Source organism: Primulina tabacum, chromosome 14 (genome assembly GCF_025594145.1).
Source record: "Primulina tabacum isolate GXHZ01 chromosome 14, ASM2559414v2, whole genome shotgun sequence".
Lineage (NCBI taxonomy): Eukaryota > Viridiplantae > Streptophyta > Magnoliopsida > Lamiales > Gesneriaceae > Primulina > Primulina tabacum.
This window is the reverse complement of record NC_134563.1, coordinates 10,241,155-10,262,038: the sequence shown is the minus strand read 5'-3', so window position 1 is coordinate 10,262,038 and position 20,884 is coordinate 10,241,155. Positions and strand designations below refer to the sequence as shown.

Here is a 20,884-nt window from a genome sequence, read left to right as displayed (position 1 = left end):
AAAATAAATTTAAGGAGTTGAATTTATAAGATAGTAAATTCAAGAAGTTGAATTTATGAATTTATAAAATTTGGAGAGAATAAATTCAAGGAGTTGAATTTATAGAATTTGAGAATTTAATTTATTAAACTCAAAAGTTGGGTTTATTAAATATTATATTTTGGAGGTGATAAATTCAAGGAGTTGAATTGATAATTTAAATATTAAATTCAAATGTTGAATTTATAATTGATTTAATTTATTAAACTCAAAAGTTGAGTTTATTAAATATTAAATTAAATATAGTGGGAATATGTTTAATGGGCTTGTAGGAGTACAAGTCCAACATACAAAATAATTAAAACTATTAATGAACTTTGATTAATTAATTAAACTAGTTGGACTAGCCCAATTAATTAATAAATCTCATTAATGTTAATTATGGAATTTAGGTTAAGGCTCTTGTTTTTACGGAAATAAAAGAAAAAAAAAGAAGTTAACCTAGCCTCTACTCATTCCCATGGTGATGATCGATAATCACATATACAATTCCTCCAATTTTATTTTGGCCACTTTTCAAGAAAAAGAGATTTGAGCCCTCTCTCAAATTTTTTATCTCAACGTTAAACTTCTTTCAAATATTCTAGTGCTATTTGAAAGAGCAACAAATCTTCTGGTCGTGGACTTGATAGAAGGAGACTCGAAGAAAGTTCGTAGGGAATTTATCAAGAGCTATCTTCGCTAACCCCAGAATAGTTGGAGCCTTGTAAAATTTTCACCGAATGTATAAATTCTAACATCATAGGTATGTTTCATTATAATAAACCATAAGAGTGCCCAAAACAAATATATTTTGATTGTCAAAATAAAATAAAAATTTTAAAACTTCCGCTGCGTTTGAGCACGAGAAAATTGAGATCCAACAGTTCACGGGTAATGTGAGCTTGGTTTTATCACATCCACAATCCCACTACTAGTGTTCGGGCTGAATGATAAGGTAGATTTGTCAAATTTTATCGTTTGTCCCGACACATTTTCATATAGTTTTAAGCGCGGAGTACCTCTTTGCAGTATTGTGTCGTAGCTTTGAAGAAAAATATGATGTCATATGCAAAGAAAAGATGTGATATCGAGGGGATAGAGGGGGGAAAGTTTTGTACCATGAATACGCCCTCTCTGCTGGAATGATGTCAACATGCGCACAAGCTAAAAATAGGAAATGCGATAGAGGATCTCCTTGGCGTATTCCCTTCTTCGGTTTCAAATTGCCGACAATATCTTGATTGATCACAAATGAGTAAGATACTGATGTGATGCATTTCATCATTTAAAAAATCCATTTTCGGAGAAGCCCATTCTTTTCATAACCACTTCACGAAAACCCCATTGAACTTGATCATAGGCTTTGTTCATATCAAGTTTGAGCACTGCGTATCCCTTTCTTCCAGCTCGTTTATTTCGGAGCCAGTGCGTTAGTTCAAAGGCCACTATTATATTGTCCGAGATCAATCTGTCCGATACAAAAGCACACTGAGAATCATCTATTAATTCTGCCAACTTGTTTGTCAGTGCCCTTTCTATTATTTTATAGCACACATTGCATAAACTGATCGGCCATAATTAATCCTCATCATCATCGGCCGTATGACTTTCGATTTATCTTTGAAAACTCGGCTCCACCATTGAGAAAGTTCAGAGCTGCTTCAGTTATTGTTGCACCAGTACTATGCCAGTACTTTTGATAAAATAGTGCGGACTCTGGGCTTTGTTAGGATTCATATTGAACATGGCCCACTTAACTTCTTTGGCTGAGAAAGGATCATTTAGTATGGAATTCATATGTGCAATAACAAAGGGATTGATGCATTCGGTGACTGACTGGATCTCTTCTCGCGAAGCAGTATTTGAGGAAAAAAAGTAGAGAAATAATCCATAACAATGTCTTTCATACCTTGAGGCTCTTCACAGTAATCACCACGAGATAATAGTAGTTCCTTGATATAATTTTTTATTTTTCTCATCGATGCTCTAGTATTACGTAATCTTGAGTTTTACACTCCCCAAATTGAAGCCAATTCGTCCTACTTCGTTGCTTCCAATAAAATTTTTCTTTAGTACAAAGCTTTTCGATCTCGCCTTCCAACTTCCAAATCCTCCTCGACTCAAGATGCAAATTATCCCTGGTTTTTAGTTGATTAAGTGAACTTCTGTTCTCCGTGATCAGTCGTGGAATAACTCGTAATATGCTCCTTGCCCAAGTTTTTAGTGCCTAGGTGCATTCTGCAATACGTTCCTAGATTCCAATATTCAAATTCTGTTCTGCCCAACTCTTTCTTACTACTTCCATGCAATCTTCCTCCGTCAACCAGCACGCCTCAAATCTAAAATTTTGGAAGGGGGTGCACTCGAAATTTATGTCCAACATATTGAACTAAACAAGTACTGGTCTATGATCGGAATGATAAAACTCAAGTGAGGTAACTCGCGCCGTCAGAAACAGCAGGAGCCATTCAATCGTGCCTTAAAATCTGTCCAAGTGTTCAAAAATAAGCTGGTCCGGAGCTCTCCTGTTAACCCACATAACAAATTCTCCTTGGCAATGAAGATCTAGCTAGTAGAGAGAAATCATTCAAAGCATCTTGAAAAGCCTGTGTTTCCATTGCAGGTCTTGCATTTCCCCTAGTTTTTCACTAGCAAAACAAATTTCGTTGAAATCTCCCCCCACTAGCCAAGACAACCGTTAAGATCTGTCAACCTTCAGAGCAGATCCCATGAGAAAGTTCAAAGATTGGTTTCAGTACTTCCGTAAAACCCCCTAAATCGCCAGTGTTTGTCATTCCCAAAAATTTCATAGTCAACATGGCCTTGGAGAAATACTTTCCCACGATCTCGTCTCATCAGCAAGTCACTGTTCAAACCATTTTTAAATATTGACGGACTCCTTTAATTTTATCTATCAATTCAAAATTGAAGTTTGTGCATGTCCAAATTTAGCCCCAAACATATATAAAATAAGTTTTTTACATTAAAAAAATGGTATGCCAAACAGTTACTAGTATATTGCTCGAGGTTGCACAGGACCTGCGCCGACAAAGTGGAAACAATCGAAAACCCCGATCAAATGACTACTCCAGGTTCTGCATTTCTATTACCATATAGAAAGGTAGGTTTGATGATTCAACTTATTATTACATGCTTAGGAATACACGAGAAAATAGAATTTTTCATTTGGGTTTTTAGTAATGTTGTTCAACAATTTTCAAGCATTCGGCCGTTGATGATTATTTGTTTTAATTAACATATCAATAGATCGGCCGACATAAGATCAAGTGATAGTAGAGATATTTCCATTAATCAGTAGAGATTTCTTTTCCCTTAATTCGGTGCACCGACGACACCTCAGAAAATATCTTCTAAAACATGATTTATGAAATATGGTCCAGTGGATTTTCTGTTTGCTGAATTTTAAAATTTATTGATGATACTCCGGGATGTCCCGGGTCATGGATAGATCCTAGGATTACCCGGGCCATGGAGCATACCCATGGATGGTGCCCGGGCCATGATGGAATGCTCTCGGGCCGGCAGCATGACAATCTGGATTAACGCCCTGAGTCATAGAACTGCCCGGGACGAGGAGAATACAACTTAGAGAAATCATGAAGTGGGCAGTCAATCAATAGGCCGGGCCATTGGATCACCCGGGACATGACTTCCCCGAGACGTGGAATGCCCGAGCTCTTATATAATTATCCGAGAAACATTATACTCGGCCACCTCGATATGAGGGACGCATTTAATGCCGTCGATAAACAGAATGTATGTAGTCGACCTATCTCTGACATCAATGCAAGTGGTTGGTAAAATCAAGTAGGCTGGACGTGACTACTATGCGATTTCACATGTCAGAACAATAGGGTATAATCAGCCACCCTACTATAATTAATACTCACACACGAAGAACGAGGTCATCATTACATCCTCTACTATAAATACCAGGTTCTTTACTTGCATTTATATTCTATTCAGATATTGAATACTCTCATTTATTGCTCATTTATTCCCACTCTCCGCACCAATCTCACAGCCATCACTTGGCTACATTGGTTTTATTGCTTGAGTACCCTGCTGACTTAAGCATCGGAGTGGTCATGCCGGACACCCCTCCGGCGCCCATTCACGTGGTTATTTTCTTGTTCGCAGATCTCTCGGATCTCTCAGGGAGGAAGTTCAATCCAGACGTCCAACTCATATTTCCTTTTAATAACTTGATTGCAAATCCGGCTGAGTACCCGACCCGACTCATCCATTTAGCCCGGGTTGCATCATTGGCGCCGTCTCTGGGAAAGTGAGTTCTAAGGCGTTGATATGGCACATACTAGAAGAGCCAATCAGGGCACTTCTCGAGTTCAAGAAGAGAACAACACTCGTCTTTCCGGTGCAGGTGGCCTCCCACCTAATGGTCCTCAGCCTACCATTCATTTAACTCCCGAGGAGTTGAATAAAATTATCACTGAGGCTGTTAAGACAGCCATGGCAGTGAAGGCCGCCACTCATCATTCCAGTCATCCCGAGCAGCAACATGAGCGGCCGCAGGAGGAAGAGAGTAGGGAGGAGGAGAGGGAGTCAAGTGCATGTTCTAAATCTCCCACTGTTGCGGAAGAATTAGAGGAGTTGAGGAAAAAAGTAAAAGTATTGGAGGGACATGTTTGTTCTAAAAGCAATGCTCAAGTTGTCAAAGGTTGCCCATTCTCTGATACCATTGTCCGGGAACCACTACCCAGGCACTTCAAGTCAGCCAAAATAAAGGACTATGATGGGAGTTCTGATCCTGAGGAGCACCTTGCTCGCTTCGAAAACATGGCCATGTTGCATTGTTATGGGGACCAGATTAAGTGTAAAGTGTTCCGAACCACCCTGGTCGACTCTGCACAAAGATGGTTTGAAGGATTGGCGCCACAAAGCATTCATTGCTTTGAAGATTTCCAAAAAGTATTCTTGCATCAATTTAGCAGCAGCAAGAAGTATAAGAAAACTGCTTTCAGCTTGTTCGAAGTGAAGCAAGGACAAGATGAAACTCTGAGGGCATATATCAAAAGATTCAACCGGGTGGCCCTGGATGTGCCAGCCTGTACACCCGAGACAAAAACCACCGCATTCATGGAAGGACTATGGGAAGGGGATTTTTTCCGATCCCTAACCAAGAAATTGCCCGGGAACTTCGAAGATCTCTTGTCCCGGGCAGAGAAATACATTAATATGGAAGAAGCACAAAACCAGAAAAGAGAAGCTTTGAAGAGGTCAAGAGGAGACCGAGCTGTCAGGCCTGAAGAAAGAACTGCCAAGAAAAGTGGTCCGGGGCATTTCTCTCACGTACCTTTGAGAATTGCCCGAGACCGAGAGATTCAAGAATGCAGCTCGGATATGGCCCCGCTTCCCAGTCCTGTGGCGAGGGCACCAAGACTAGAACCGAGAAGGTACTTCACCCTTCATAAAGAGTGTTCTCACAACACTAATTAATGCCGAACCCTAAGGAAGGAATCCATTAGGCGTTCTATGCCAGAATCCCATCCTCCTCGAGATAAGTCTAGACAGCCACCCTGGTTGTCTAGACATCCCGGACCAAATATTCCTCAAAAGTCAACAAGCGTCCCGAGCGGAAGCAGAAGGGAGGAGGCGAGTTCTCGGGAAGAGAGAGGCAGACAAACAGAAAAGAAGGACCCTTCCCCGAGCCGGGGAGTAATAAAAATGATTTCGGGAGGGTCCACAGATGGTGATTCCAACCAGGCCCGGAAAGTAAGGAGCAGGAGGGAGTGTTTGGAGGTTGATTGGAGGAGAAGAGACGAGCCAGTCATAAGCTTTGGACCAGAAGACCTCAGAGGAGTTAGTCTACCCCACAATGACGCTCTTGTCATCCAGGCCCGAGTGGTTAACTATGATGTGTTGAGGGTATTCGTTGACAATGGCAGCTCTGTCAATGTCATCTTTAAGGAAGCATTGGTCCAGATGGATTTACATGAGTATCAATTAGAGGCGGTTGAGACTGCCTTGTTTGGCTTTGCTGGTCATGTTGTGTACCCCGATGGGGAAATCACCCTGCCCCTAACCCTTGGCACTGGAGACTTGAGGAAGACTGTGATGACTGTTTTTACCGCGGTGGATGTCCCGTCCTCATATAATATCATATTGGGGAGGCCAGCTATGAATGAGATGAGAGCTGTGGCCTCCACTTATCACCAGAAAATTAAATTTCCAGTTCGAGGACAGGTCGGGGAAGTCAAGGGAGATCAACCCTCTTCTCGGAGGTGTTATGGGGAGACCGTCTGGGTAGACCAGAAGAAGGCAAGGAGGGACGGGAAGGAGAAGGAATGTCTAGAGGAAGGGGCCAAGGAGAGAGAGGTGCATTTTGTCGCTGAAGAAGAGCATGAAGTGGTGGAAATTGAGCCAGGGAAGCACGTCCGGGTGGCCCGAGAGATCAGCACGTCCACCCGGGTAAATCTCTTGCAATGTTTAAAAACTAACATTAGTGTTTTCGCCTGGTCTCAACAGGAACTAGCCGGGATCTCGCCCCAAGTGGCCGAACTTAAATTGAATATCCTCCCAGGATCCCGGCCCGTGAAGCAAAAGAAAAGGCATTTCGGCCCTGAAAAAGATAAAGTACTTGAAGAGCAAGTGGGAGAATTGCTAAAGGCCGGGCATATCAGGGAAGTTCAATTCCCTACATGGCTATCAAATGTGGTCCTCGTCCCAAAATCCACTAGGAAATGGAGAATGTGTGTTGATTTCAGGGACCTGAATAAAGCCTGTCCCAAAGACTGCAATCCACTCCCCCGGATTGATCATCTGGTAGATTCCACTTCTGGATGCGAGTTATTAAGCTTTTTGGATGCATATCAGGGGTATCACCAAATCCCCTTAGCTCTGGAAGATCAAGATAAAGCCAGTTTTATTACCTCCGGGGGCACCTTCTGCTACGTTGTTATGCCTTTTGGATTGAAGAATGCAGGGGCTACATACCAACGCCTGATGAATCTTGTCTTCCAAAAGTAAATAGGTCGGAATATTGAGGTGTATGTGGATGACATTCTAATCAAGACCCGGGAAGTCTCCCACTTTATTGATGATCTAGCTAAAACTTTCACCACTTTGAAACAGTACGGAATAAAGCTCAACCCGGGAAAATGTGTGTTCGTGGTCAGAAGTGGTAAAGTTTTGGGTTTTTTGGTAACTGACAGGGGAATCGAATTCAACCCCGAAAAAATCAAAGCAATAATGGACATGCCTTCTCCCCAATCTGTGCGAGATGTGCAAAAATTAACCGGGAGAATTGCTGTTCTGTCACGTTTCATTTCCCGATCTGCTCACCGAAGTTATCCATTCTTTCAATTATTGAGAAAAGCGCAAAAATTTGGCTGGGACGACAAATGTGAACAGGCTTTTCGAAACTTAAAGAAACATCTGGCTGAATTGCCTATTCTGGCCAAGCCCGAGCCCGGGGAAAAATTATGGGTCTACCTCTCCGCCACTGAATTTGTTGTTAGCTCTGTATTTGTCCGGGAAGAAGGAGCCAATCAGAAACCGATATATTATGTCAGTCACGCCCTTCGAGGAGCAGAATTAAAATACAGTGAGTTGGAAAAAATAGCATTGGCCCTGGTAATGACTGCTCGGAAGTTGAGACCTTATTTTCTCTCACATCCCATTGTGGTCTTCACTAATTGCCCACTCGGGAGGATCATGACCCATGCCGAGGTCTCTGGAAGAATGGTTAAATGGACTGTGAAACTCGAGGAGTATGACATTGAATACAAACCCCGAGCTGCTATAAAAGCCCAGGCATTGATAGATTTTTTAATAGAAATGATTCAACCAGTAGAAGAAGAGGTCTGGAGGGTGTTTATTAATGGTGCATCAAATTTATCAAGATGTGGTGTGGGAGTGGTCCTGATTTCCCCGTCAGAAGAGAAAATCAAGCTGGCTTTGAGAATTGATTCCAGGGTCACCAATAACGAAGCAGAGTATGAGGCTATTTTGGCAGGATTGCAGGCTGCCCGGGAAGTCAGTGCTTCACGGGTCATTATTTATTCTGACTCCCAGTTGGTTACACAACAGATAAAGGGAACATATGAGGCCAAGAATGAAAAAATGCTCAAATATTTAGGGCTCATCATTGCCCGGGCAGCGTCTCTAACCGACTGGAGTATCGAGCAAATTCCTAGGGAGGAAAATGCGGAAGCTGATACCTTAGCCAAATTGGCTGCTTCCATGTCAGATATAAGCACCCGGGAAGTTCTCTGCTTTACCCGGCTGGTGCTCTCTATTGATGAAGAAATACCCCCGGTCCAGAAAAGCTCATGGATGACTCCTATCGTTGAATACATAGTCCATAACAAGCTCCCAGAAGATCGAGTCCAGGCTGCAAAAAAAAAAAAAAAGCGCCCAGGTTCGTCTTTTTGAATAATGTTTTGTACAGGCGATCATATCAAGGCCCATTACTCAAGTGTTTATCAGAAGATGAAATAGAGTATGTCCTCCTGGAAATACACGAAGGATGCTGTGGTGAACACCTCGGTGGGACTGCTCTATCTCGGAAGGTTATATTGGCCGGGTTCTGGTGGCCCCAAATGAATCAAGATGCTGCCCGACTTGTTAAAAAATGCCAAGGTTGCCAACACCATTCTAATTTCCACCATCGCCCAGCTGCTATTATGCAACCAATCTCCGCATCATGCCCTTTTGACCAATGGGGTTTGGATATTGTAGGTCCCTTCTCCATAGCCCAGGCACAGAAAAAGTTCCTTCTTGTGGGTGTGGATTATTTCTCCAAGTGGGTAGAGGCCGAGCCATTAGCCAAGATTACTGAGGATGAAGTCATGAAATTTCTTTGGAAAAACATCGTTTGCAGATATGGCATCCCGAGAAAATTAATTTCAGATAATGGAAGGCAATTTCAGGGAAAGAAAATCACCTCCTGCTGTCAAGAAATGAAGATTCTTCAGTCCTTCACCTCAGTAGCATACCCTCAAGCTAATGGCCAGACTGAGGTGACTAATAGGATCATTGTGCAAGAATTAAAAGCTCGGCTCCATGGAAAGGGTAAAGATTGGGTTGAAGAACTACCGAGTGTATTATGGGCATATCGGTATGGTTCAGAAGCAGTCTTACCTGTGGAGATTGGGCAACCTTCTACTCGGATAGAATCATATCCAAGCAACAATGATCAGTCCCGGGCCATTGAACTTGATTTAGTTGAAGAAAGAAGAGACCGGGCAGCCATTCGAATGGAAGCTTATCGCAGCCGGGTGATGAAATCTTACAACAACCATGTTCGATCACGAGATTTTCAAGTAGGGGACCTGGTCATGAAGAAGGTCAAACCAGTGGGTGATGTAGGGAAATTGGAAGCAAAGTGGGAAGGACCCTTCAAAATAGCTCGAAGAGTCAGATCGGGTGCAGCTTATTATCTCGAAAATTCTCAAGGACATGTTCTTAAGAGGCCATGGAATGCTTTTCATTTAAAAAAATATTATGTTTAAAAGCACGTATCTTTTGTTTTTTCATCAAATAAAGGAATTGTTTCGAGGAAATGTCTACTAAAGTCCAGGGACCCGTACCGTGGCCCAGGGACCCGCACCCTGGTCATTTACTAAGTCCAGAGACCCGTACCCTGGCCCGGAAGACCCGTACCCCGGTTATATCCTAAGCCTGGCCCAGGGACCTGTACCCTGGTTACCTACGAAGTCCAATGACCCGTACCTTGGCCCGGGGACCCGCACCCCGATCATCTACTAAGTCCAGGGACCCGCACCCTGGTTACCTACAAAGTCCAAGGACCCGTACCTTGGCCCGGGGACCCGCACCCCGGTCATATGCTAAGTCCAAGGACCCGTACCCTGGCCCAGGGACCCGCACCCTGGTTACCTACAAAGTCCAAGGACCCGTACCTTGTCCCGGAGACCCGCACCCCGGTCATCTACTAAGTCCAGGGACCCGTACACTGGCCTAGGGACCCGCACCCTAGTTACCTACAAAGTCCAAGGACCCCTACCCTGACTCAAGGATCCGCACCCCGGTCCTATATTAAATCGAGAGATACGAATCTTAACTATTTATTAAAGACAGTTGTTTAATGGATCAAGCCTCACATTTCAAAGTGCTTGATAAAGTTTGATTAAAATCTACAAGGGTATCAGGAGTAGAGGTTCTATGACACTTGGCAAATATTTTAACAGATACCAAAGGCAAGGAAGATAAGACAAAATATTTTCATTAATATGGGAAAAATTTACAAGGTGCCCGGAAGTCCAAAAAAAAAAAGAAAAGAAAAAAAAACAAGACAAAACTAAGGATTTTTCCCGTCTGGCTTCTTGTTTATTTCTTCATCATCCGGTAGGGATGCAGCCGCCTTCTCCGGATCTGGGAAGTCCTCCCGGTCGGCTGGGACCAAACCTGCCTCTTCAAACTGTTCCAGGCACTTGTTGAAGCCCTGTTCGAAGTATGGAAAAGCTTTATCAGCCACCATCTTCTTAAACTCCGGGGACCTCAAAAAATTTGACATTTGCTCGGCCTGGGCATTCTTTATGAGGGTCACAGCAGCCTGGAAGTCCTCAGCTCGGACCCCAGAGGACTCTGCTTCTTCTCTGGCCGCATGCGCCTCTGCCCGGGCCTCAGCTAGTTCTGCCCGGGTCAAGTCCATTTGTTGCTGCCAAACAACCCTCTCCCGGGCCAGAACGTGCTCATGAAGCTCATTCAAGCGGCCCACCTCCTCTTGAAGTTTGGCACGCATCTCACGGGCAGAAGTGGCCTGCGCATTGGCCCCCTTTGATGCTTGGGCCACTCGCTCGTAGGAATGCATGAGCCTCTGCAAGCCCTGAAAACATAAAAAAGGTCAGAAAAGGCAATATAAAAGGGAAAAAACTGTAATTCTATAAACTTACAGAGAAGGTCCGAGTCAGTCCTTCGCAGAGCAGCATATTGGGATGAACTTCCTGGAGGTGTGCCACCTCATCAGGGCGCAGAAGGCTTCGGATCATTTTGACAAGATCCGAGCTGATATCATCCCCAAAGATGTTGGGGAGGATCCAGGGCCTTCCCCCAGGAAGACCGGCAGAAGAACCAATCCTAAGAGGAGATCGGGCGATCTCCTCAACCTCGTCATCCACCACCACCGTCTCCGTCTCCGCAGCCGGCTCCGCGACGGCCTTCCTCTTCCTATGGTTAAGAGGAGCCGGGTCCTCCTCAGCAGCATGAGAGGTGGTCTCCTCCCGAGCCATCGCCTCGGGATCAACCCGGCGTTCCTCGGCTTCCCGGGCCTCAGTCGCCGCCCGAGCCTCGCCTTCTTCCCGGGCCCTGTGCTCTGTTTGTTCCCGAGCCTCCCGAGCTATTTTCTCCGCCCGGGCTTTCTTCTGCTCGGCTTTCCTTTTGGCAGCGGCCTCCTGAAGATTTGCCTTAATCATTTCTTCGGCTGCAGCACAAATCAGCATAATAGAGAATTAAAACATACAAAAGGTAAATAGAACAAGGAAAGTAATGTACCAGCCGGCGACCCGGGTCAATCAAACTCATCTATCATCTGGTCCACAGGGTCTTCGGGCCGGGGCCTGATCCCATAATGAACCAGATTTTCCCCCTCCCCCCCCCCCCCCCCGATCAGCACCGAGGACAAGTAGGATTGCTTTTCCAGGGCATCCCGGGCATGAGTGAAGGAAGGAAGAAGTTTGAAGTCAGAGGGGAGTTCAGGTTGAGGAGGCATTGAGGGTAGAAAGCCTGTGGCACAGGCCGGAAGAGTGGGAAGTTGCAAAAAGAAAAATTTTGTCTTCCATCCCTTCAGAGAAGAAGGGATGTCAGTCAAAAACCGATAATGCATCCGGACCATGAAAGAAAAAACCCTGTCATTAAATCTGCAGGAGTAAAAATAATGAAAAGTGGAAGAGTTGATAGGAATGTTCTTCATACAGAACAAAACAAAAGTGGCTGCCATTATCCTAAAGGCATTGGGGTGAAGATGATTAATGGAAAGCCCATAGAACCGGGCGGTGCTTTCAGAAAATTGGTGGATGGGGAATCGGAGTCCAATTTTAAGTTGTTCCAGGAAAAAAGTCTGGAAACCAGGGGGAGGGGTGTCAGGGTAATCACTTGGCCCGGGTATTTTTATTTCATAAGTGGAAGGAATGGACCCCAAGGACCTAATCTCTTTTATGCTACCCGGACGAAGGGTAGAGGTCACAGTAGAAAACCACAAGGGCCCTGTTACCTTGTCCTTTCCCTTGCCCTGGGTGCCGGAGGGTCGAGAAGAAGAAGCTTTGGGTTTTTGGAGGGGTCGGGAGCGGGAAATAGGTATTCCTATAGGGATATGAGCAGATTGCTCGGAAGGAGTCGGGGAATTATCTTCTGACCGACCCCTAGCATTTCTACCGGAAGTAGAGGAGGTGGAGTTTGACATGGTTAAGGAAGTAGAGGAAGGAAGAAGCACTTACAAGGTAAAGACGGTGGAAGAGAACTGGTAGCAAAGATCGCCGGAGTAAGTTTGTGCGACGGGGAGCTCGAAGAAAAAATTTGCAAGAGTTTGGCCGCTTTGTTGATTTTGAAGGTGATTTTGAAAAAAACTATGGAGTCACTATATATAGAGGAGATAAGTGATCCGCACCGTTGATCTAAAACGAATCGGACGGACAAGATCAGCCTCGAAAATTGAGCGGCATGATTAGGCGGGATATTTGAAAAGATGGGCGCGTAAATCAAAGCGTCATGATCATTCATCTGCTCGGAATACGTACAGATTCTGACAACTTTTCAGTAGGATACGCGTCATTATAACATCGCATTAATTGCCAGGAAAACCAAACGACAAAATACTACAAGCCTGGGTGGTGTGAGAGCCCGACATCTTATCTACAAGCCCGGGTGGTGTGAGAGCACGGCATCTTATCTACAAGACCGGGTGGTATGAGAACCCGGCATTTTATCTACAAACCGGGTGGTGTGAGAGCCCGGCATCTTATCTATAAGCCCGGGAGATACGAGGCCCCGACACTTTATTTTAGGCTCAGGAGGCATTAGGTCCTGGCATGTCAGTTTTACTTATCGGTTATATATTATTCAGTTTACACTGATTTGTTTGCAGAAGATTAAAGAAACAACGTACGTCAATTAAAAATTTTATTAAGAAAATATTCGATGCCATGTTATGACATCCATTATCGAAGATACAGAGTCTTGCCACACAGTTATCCAATCGGTCAATTCATGAATCCGAAGATTGGTAAAGGACTCAGCAGTTAAGATCATGTCCAACTGATTTCATTCCTTCCACAGCATTGCATGCAGCAGAACTTGATCGGTAGTAAGATCTGCAACTCGATCTACTTCAAAATCTCGCTTATATTTCCTCGCTACTGCTCTTTGTGCACGATTAAAAGCCAAACCATTTTGGTGCGTGTCGTTGAGATCTTGAATCTTGTACCAGGTAGACATGATCTTTACTTAGATGTACTCTTCAATAGTCCTCTTCAGATCCTCCAGATGAGGACGTATTTCGCTTGTTACTTGAACGTGCGTACTACTGCAAGCAGTGGAATCACTTGAACTCGACATATTGGATTGATATTCACATTTCATTTCTATCGTCTTATTTATAGACAAGTAACATTTAATATCGAGGAAGTCGAAAGGTCTCAAACCAATCAAAACGCCTTCTCATTTACTCAGGAGGGGGGAGCTAATCACAACCGTTGATCTACGAACACGTGAACGTTCATGATTAATTTTGGAAGTTGAGCCGAACAGATGAAAGGAAGTACACGAATATCAATGTGTCAGACTTATCAAGTTCTCGGAATATGAAACGACTTTCGGTAATATAAATGCTAAAAGCATGCGCCATAATGACACTCCGTGGACTACCCGAGAACCCTAACCGACGAAAAATCTAAGCCCGGGCGATATGAAGCCCCGGCACCTTATTCTAAGCCCAGATGATATAAAGCCTCGGCATCTTATTCTGAGCCCAAGAGATATGAAGCCCCGGCACCTTATTCTAAGCCCGGGTGATATAAAGCCCCGACAACTTATTCTAAGCCCGGGATATAAGAGGTTCCAGTATTTCGGTTTGTCGTTTATTCATTATTTATCTTCGACTGAAGTCAGTCGACTTTGTCGGTTATTCAATTCAGGATATCTGCATCAACTGACTAAATTTAATTCTCGTAGCAAAGTAAAGAACAAAGATAAAACTAGATAAGCATTCTATTTATTTAAGAGCATTTTTGCGGAGTACATTGAAATACTCTTCTTCTACAAAAAAACATCCACATGGTCATCCATTTTCTTACTTCCCTAGTAGACGCCTTGAGGAAGCTATCAGAGTCGGTGATGGTCGTCAAGATCTTCCTCTCCTTGTAAAGCATCAGCTGGTAGACATAGTCACCTTCAAAGAGGTTCACTGTCTCGGCAACGTACAGGCGCTCCCGATATTTCTCCAGCTTTGCCACAAGTCGAGGAGTGGCAATTTCTCCACATTCATAGAGAAACTGCAGTCCTTGCAGTTTCTCCCAGTAGCAAAGGATTTTTTGGAAGACTTCATCTTCCATTTCAGCATTTCGTTTTTCAGAAGCAGCGTGCATGAATTCCTCCGCCATATCAGGAGTCTTCGAACTATTTGAACCTGCCATTAAAACTTCTCGGATAATAATTTGCTAATGCGATTGAAAAATAGGTGGGTTGCTATATATAGGAGGAAGGGGTGGATCACAGCTGTTGATCTTTGAATGCATGAACGGTCAGGATGGGTATTGGAAGTTGTACCTGGTAGCTGAAAAGACGTGCACATATATCGAAATATCATAACGATCATCCTCGGGAATGCGAACCTTTTCGGATAATTTTGAAGTTTAGGGCTTACGTCAGCAATGTCCACGTGTCATACTGCAACCGGCCCGGAAAAAGACCAAGCGACAAGGCGATTCTCCTGACCGGGCACACGAGACCAATCGGGACAGCGAGTGGACTCTAGCCCGACTAATTAAGGAAGGAGTGATGATACCCCGAGATGTCCCGGGTCATGGATAGGTCCTAGGATTACCTGGGCCATGGAGCATACCCATGGATGGTGCCCGGGCCAGGATGGAATGCTCTCGGGCCGGCAGCATGACAATCTGGATTAACGCCCCGAGTCATAGAACTGCCCGATCACCCGGGACATGACTTCCCCGAGACGTGGAATGCCCGAGCTCTTATATAATTATCCGAGAAACATTATACTCGGCCACCTCGATATGAGGGACGCATTTAATGCCGCCGATAAACAGAATGTATGTAGTCGACCTATCTCTGACATCAATGCAAGTGGTTGGTAAAATCAAGTAGGCTGGACGTGACTACTATGCGATTTGACATTTCAGAACAATAGGGTATAATCAGCCACCCAACTATAATTAATACTCACACACGAAGAACGAGATCATCATTACATCCTCTACTATAAATACCAGGTTCTTTACTGGCATTTATATTCTATTCAAATATTGAATACTCTCATTTATTGCTCATTTATTCCCACTCTCCGCACCAATCTCACAGCCATCACTTGGCTACATTGGTTTTATTGCTTGAGTACCCTGCTGACTTAAGCATCGGAGTGGTCACGCCGGACACCCCTCTGGCGCCCATTCACGTGGTTACTTTCTTGTTCGCAGATCTCTCGGATCTCTCAGGGAGGAAGTTCAATCCAGACGTCCAACTCATATTTCCTTTTAATAACTTGATTGCAAATCCGGCTGAGTACCCGATCCGACTCATCCATTTTGCCCGGGTTGCATCGTTTATGTATTTATATGATGCAAAAATTTGTGTTAGACGGTCTCAATGGTCGTATTTTGTCAGACATATTTTTTATTTGGGTCATTCATAAAAATTTTTACTTTTTATGCTGAGAGTATTAGTTTTTATTGTAAATATCCGTAGGGTTGATATGTTTCACGGATAAAAATTCGTGAAATCGTCTCATCAGATACCTATTCTTATATATAATTATTTCATTGGTACAGATAGTACAGTTAGGAGGGACGACCTGAACTAAATTTTTAATATGCGTGAAAACTTACTAGCTCGATTCTAGAATTTCCAGCACATGATTATCAAACACAAGTTGGCATTTTTTTTTTATATATAAAAAAAAATTTTGGTGAGAAATCAACAAAACATTGAGCTCTAATGGAAAGTAATCCTTAAATATATTAAACTTGTGGAGTTTTAATGATTATTTTTGTGAAATAAAAAATATATTCGAGAATGCCAAAAAACAAGTTGCAAGCATATATGATTATGAATCTGATAATAAAATATATTTCAATTGAAACTCAGCATTTTTATAGTTACTCTCTTGTTATATTGAATAATTAAATTATCTCTTCAGTAAAAAATAAATAAAATTAGGAAAATACTAAATAGTACAACAACAATAAATTCCCCAAAAAAATTAAAAAGTGAGAAAGCCTAGATTGGTATCAGGCTAATGCTATAAGTGACGGAAGCAGTGACATCACATATTGGCCTTTAAATCAACGTGGCCATAAAAAAATATCAAAATGAGTGAATTAAGGTACTGGAAAATAATGCACTAAGTTGGCCTTGAAATCCATGTATTTAATTAATTTCACATTTATAATTTGCATGGCAGAAAGTAAGCCACGCGTTTGTCTGAATTTTTCATTTCGATTTTATTTTAAAAATTATTATTTACTGTTTTTTTTAATAATAATTAAAAGAAACCCTCAAAATGATCTTTGTATTAGCAAAAAAATAACAAGTACATAACATATGTAAATAATGTCTAGAAAATTTAAGTGATGTAATTTAACTGTATGTAAATTTAAGGTATTATTAAAATGTTTTAAACGCATTAAATGCATGTTTATGATATGATTAAATGTTTTCACTGAATGATTTACTAAAATTTCATAAATTAAGATTTTTAGCAGTATTCGATGTTCGAACGAACAACGGTAACCGATGACAGTTAAAGAAAATATTTTTATTAAATAATTATTTTTAATTATTTAATATATGATACATTTATTATTTAATTTTCGAAAATAATAAATTTCAAGATTTGATAACTGCAATTATTTTATTCAGTCGTTGGATGATTTTTATACGATGTAAGTTTCGTATTTTCATTCGATTTATGTGATTATGGTTTCGTTCATTACTTTAAAAAAATAAATAAATTCCGTAGTATTAGAGCAATAGCCGTTTTAATATATATCGAAGTTGACAACAAATCTACGTGTAGTCATCATCAAAATATTTTCTTGATTCTATAAATTTTGTCAAAATTTTCCTCTAAAAAACGTAGAAAAACATGTCTTAAACATTTAATATATACAGGTACAACATAGTTGGGATGCCTAATATTTGAATCTATTTGCATTATCTTAAAAACGTGTGGTTTATTTATATGAATTATGTTGACATTATCTTAAAAGAAGTTGTTGGCTGATATTAAAATAGTGTATGCATATGCATGAAACTCCATGTTAATTAAAATAAGAAAATATAAACATATATACATTTTGGATTCTCCCTTATTGTTTTTAATTCAAGAATCAACATGTGTCAGGGAACATCACCCTCTATTAATGGGACAAAAATGAAATAATCTAATATATTATATTAATTTGTGTATAAAAAATATAGAAACTTGAATGAAGGTCATTAATTAAGCTTATGTTTAGTGTTTTTAGAAATATATATTTTACACAAAAAAAAACGTAAAAAATTAAAATATATATATTTCTCAAATTATGAATTATAGAACTTTAAATTAAAATTTGAAAGGAAAATAAGACAATTTCTTGTGTTTGAAATTTCTACACCTAATTTATGTTGAGCCCTAAGTAGCTTTCTTTTTGGTTTATACAATTGGAACTTTTCTGCAACTTGCCATCATCTAGCTGCTCCACCATTTCAACCCTTCTCCCCAACGCATCGATCAAAACATGTTAAAAAAGAAGAAAACCAAAAAATTTCAAAAACAAAATTTACACAAATTGATTAACGTTGTTTAAAGCTAAATAATTAATTGTTACAAAGAATTAATAACCTTTTGTTTCTTCTTACATTCTAACCCGACAAGCTCCATTTCTTTAATCCTTCTACGATCAATGGCTGCATTTTTCTTATTCGGTGTTTCAAATATGTTTACTCCAAACAACCTAATGATCTGAACGGGGTGATCCAGGCCCGATACTTCCATGACATTTGAAGTAATTAATCTGTTTCTTCGAGATGACCAATCTATGTAAAGCTGCTTATCAGGGCCGGTGGATCGTTGAAAGTTAACAATGTCACCGGCCTGAAGATTCTTCTCTTTCACAAATCTGCTCCAGCCCTTGGTCAACACGTAGCTTTGGCTGCTATTCCAGTAGGAATAGCGAAACCTCCACACTTTGCCTCCCATGTCTTCGAAATTTAACAGAACTCCTTTCGAAGTGTTGGCACTTTTTAAAGGGAAGTGTTTTTCGGCATGCTGTTTAGGTATAACAAGCCTGTTGAGTTTTCCTACGTCACTAGGTGTCAACGCCTTTTCTAACAGATGATCGCGGGTCTTCGCCACCCTCTGGCCGCAGCAGGTGAAGCTGGAGATCCCATTTGACACGGCCCTCTTCCCGCCTACGTAGATTTTCCGGCCTTGTTCCAGTTCATCACTGTAAGTGTGTTTCCTGAGCATGTCCACAATTTCAGCTTTCGAATGACAGTTCAAGAAAGCTGTTTCCACCTCGTCTTCTTCAGTACTCTCCGACAATGGCTTGAAATTCGTGACAGCATCTCTACCGCGGAACCGCTGCGCCGCAGTGTCGTAAGTTCTGGCGGCCTCTTCCTCCTCATTGAAAGTACCTAACCAAACCCTCTGATGCTTCTCGTAGATTTGCGCACCCCACCTTCCATTAGGTTGAGGGACAACGCCTTTGAATCTTGATGAAGGGAGCTTCCTCGACTCCGCTTCGATGCCGTTTTCCGGGTCGATAACAACGCTAGCTCCGCTTCCGACGCGGCAGAGATTCACGGGAGACTTGGTCAAAGTCTCCGGTGAGGCGGAGGAGGGCGGCGTCGTTGATATGGATTCACATGTAATGCTTTGATCATCAATAGAGCTTCCATCCATTTTATGTTGTGTGAAAAAAAGGGCGAGGAAATGTGAGATAAACTATGCTTTTGGGTAGAATGACAAGTGGATTATGTTTTTGTTGGGTGTGTGAATATATAGAAATAGCAGGTTCCCTAAATTTGAACAAATTTTGATATTATTATTATAATTATGAAGTAGTTGCACATATATATTAATTAATTTTTTTTTAGAAAAAATTATATTATAGTAATTTGAAAATATGAAATAAGAGGTGGGTCAACCCAACCAAAGAAGGAACTTGGAAGATTTGGGGATTTTGAAAGGTACGTATATAGGGTGGCAAGGATTGATATCTTATTATTATTTTATAAAATTTAATTAAATTTTATAGTATGGAGGTGAATAATAATTATAATTATATATTTAGTAGAAAATGTGTGTGTGTGTGTGTGTGTGTGTAGGGTATGAAGAAGATGAAGATATCTAGTCGACGGTGGATTCACATGAGCTGTTTTGTTTAAGCAAGTTCTTCCCCCCTGAAATTTGCTTGTAGCATATTTTTACACATTATATTATAATAATTACAAATATATATTTCATATATAGGATAATATTTATCATTAATATTTTTGTTGACAAAAACTTATTTGAGACGGTCTAACGTGTCGTATTTTGTTAAACGGATATCTTATTTGAGTCATCCATGAAAAATATTACTTTTATGCTAAGAGTATTACTTTTTATTGTGAATATCGGTAGGGTTGACCCGTCTCACATGTAAAGATTTGTGAGACCGTCTCACAAGAGACCCACTTTAATTTGTTTTATGTACACATAGAGGACTGTTGGTTTCATGGTAAATAACTAATAAAGATTGAAAATTAATTATGATTGGAAGAAATATGTGATAATGGTGGATTTTTTTATGAAATATCAGGATAATTAGAGAGTTCAAAGCAAAAATAAATTGAATTTGTCTTGTCAGCGACACTAATTTAATTAAATTTAAGATTGACGATGATATATCTGTTTCCACTAGTATGGGGCGTGTACGGGCCACTTTTAACTTGGGGTGGATGGATAGATACACAAATAATAATAATAATAATAATATTAATATTAATTACAATATTTGATATTATTATTATTAAGGGAAGCGGAAGAATTTGTATATAAAAATATTACTTTTTATTATAATTGTACATGGATATCCATTGACTCGTTTCACATATATAAATATGTGAGACCAAAATAAAGGATCTCAATTAATCGACAAATAGTATTAATACAAATATATGGATTTTTTTTAAATCAAATTGTGGTACTTTTCCAAATATCTAATCAAATTATAGTGTTTTTGATTGTTTTATCAAACTTTCCTAAAAAATAATGATAAACCAAATACAAATTTACTCTCAGTTGCCCTGCCTCTCGCAATGGCGGAGCAATGCCAAATTTAATATACCCTACCGCTAACACGGGCGAGATCAGCGTGAATCAGTGTAGTATATCGAAATTATATTTTTTATATGAATTAATATTGTTTAAAACTAAATTTAATTATATTTTTATATGAATTATTAAAACCATTGTAATTTTATAATTTATAAGAATTTTGTTCGGTTCGAGATTTGAATCTTTTCCATATATACAAAAATTTAAAAATAAAATAATTAAAAATTAAATCTCATGAGGCGAGTCGGTTATAAGATGATATATTTAGTGTGATACTTCAGTCGTATATCTAAGAATATGTATATTAACACATAAGGTAATATC

At 40.9% G+C, this 20,884-nt stretch overlaps 2 protein-coding genes across 2 annotated transcripts; one reads left to right on the top strand and one right to left on the bottom strand.

Annotated features, from left to right (window-relative positions):
- Window positions 1-5,727: 5,727 nt before the first annotated feature.
- On the top strand, window positions 5,728-7,029 carry LOC142523777 (uncharacterized). Its single transcript, XM_075627508.1, has one exon. The coding sequence runs from the start codon at window positions 5,728-5,730 to the stop codon at window positions 7,027-7,029; it is 1,302 nt and encodes a 433-aa protein (XP_075483623.1).
- Window positions 7,030-18,002: 10,973 nt separating this feature from the next.
- LOC142524456 (AP2/ERF and B3 domain-containing transcription factor RAV1-like) lies at window positions 18,003-19,234 on the bottom strand. The gene has a single exon (XM_075628462.1). The coding sequence runs from the start codon at window positions 19,139-19,141 to the stop codon at window positions 18,062-18,064; it is 1,080 nt and encodes a 359-aa protein (XP_075484577.1). The 5' UTR covers window positions 19,142-19,234; the 3' UTR covers window positions 18,003-18,061.
- Between the last annotated feature and the right edge of the window lie 1,650 nt (window positions 19,235-20,884).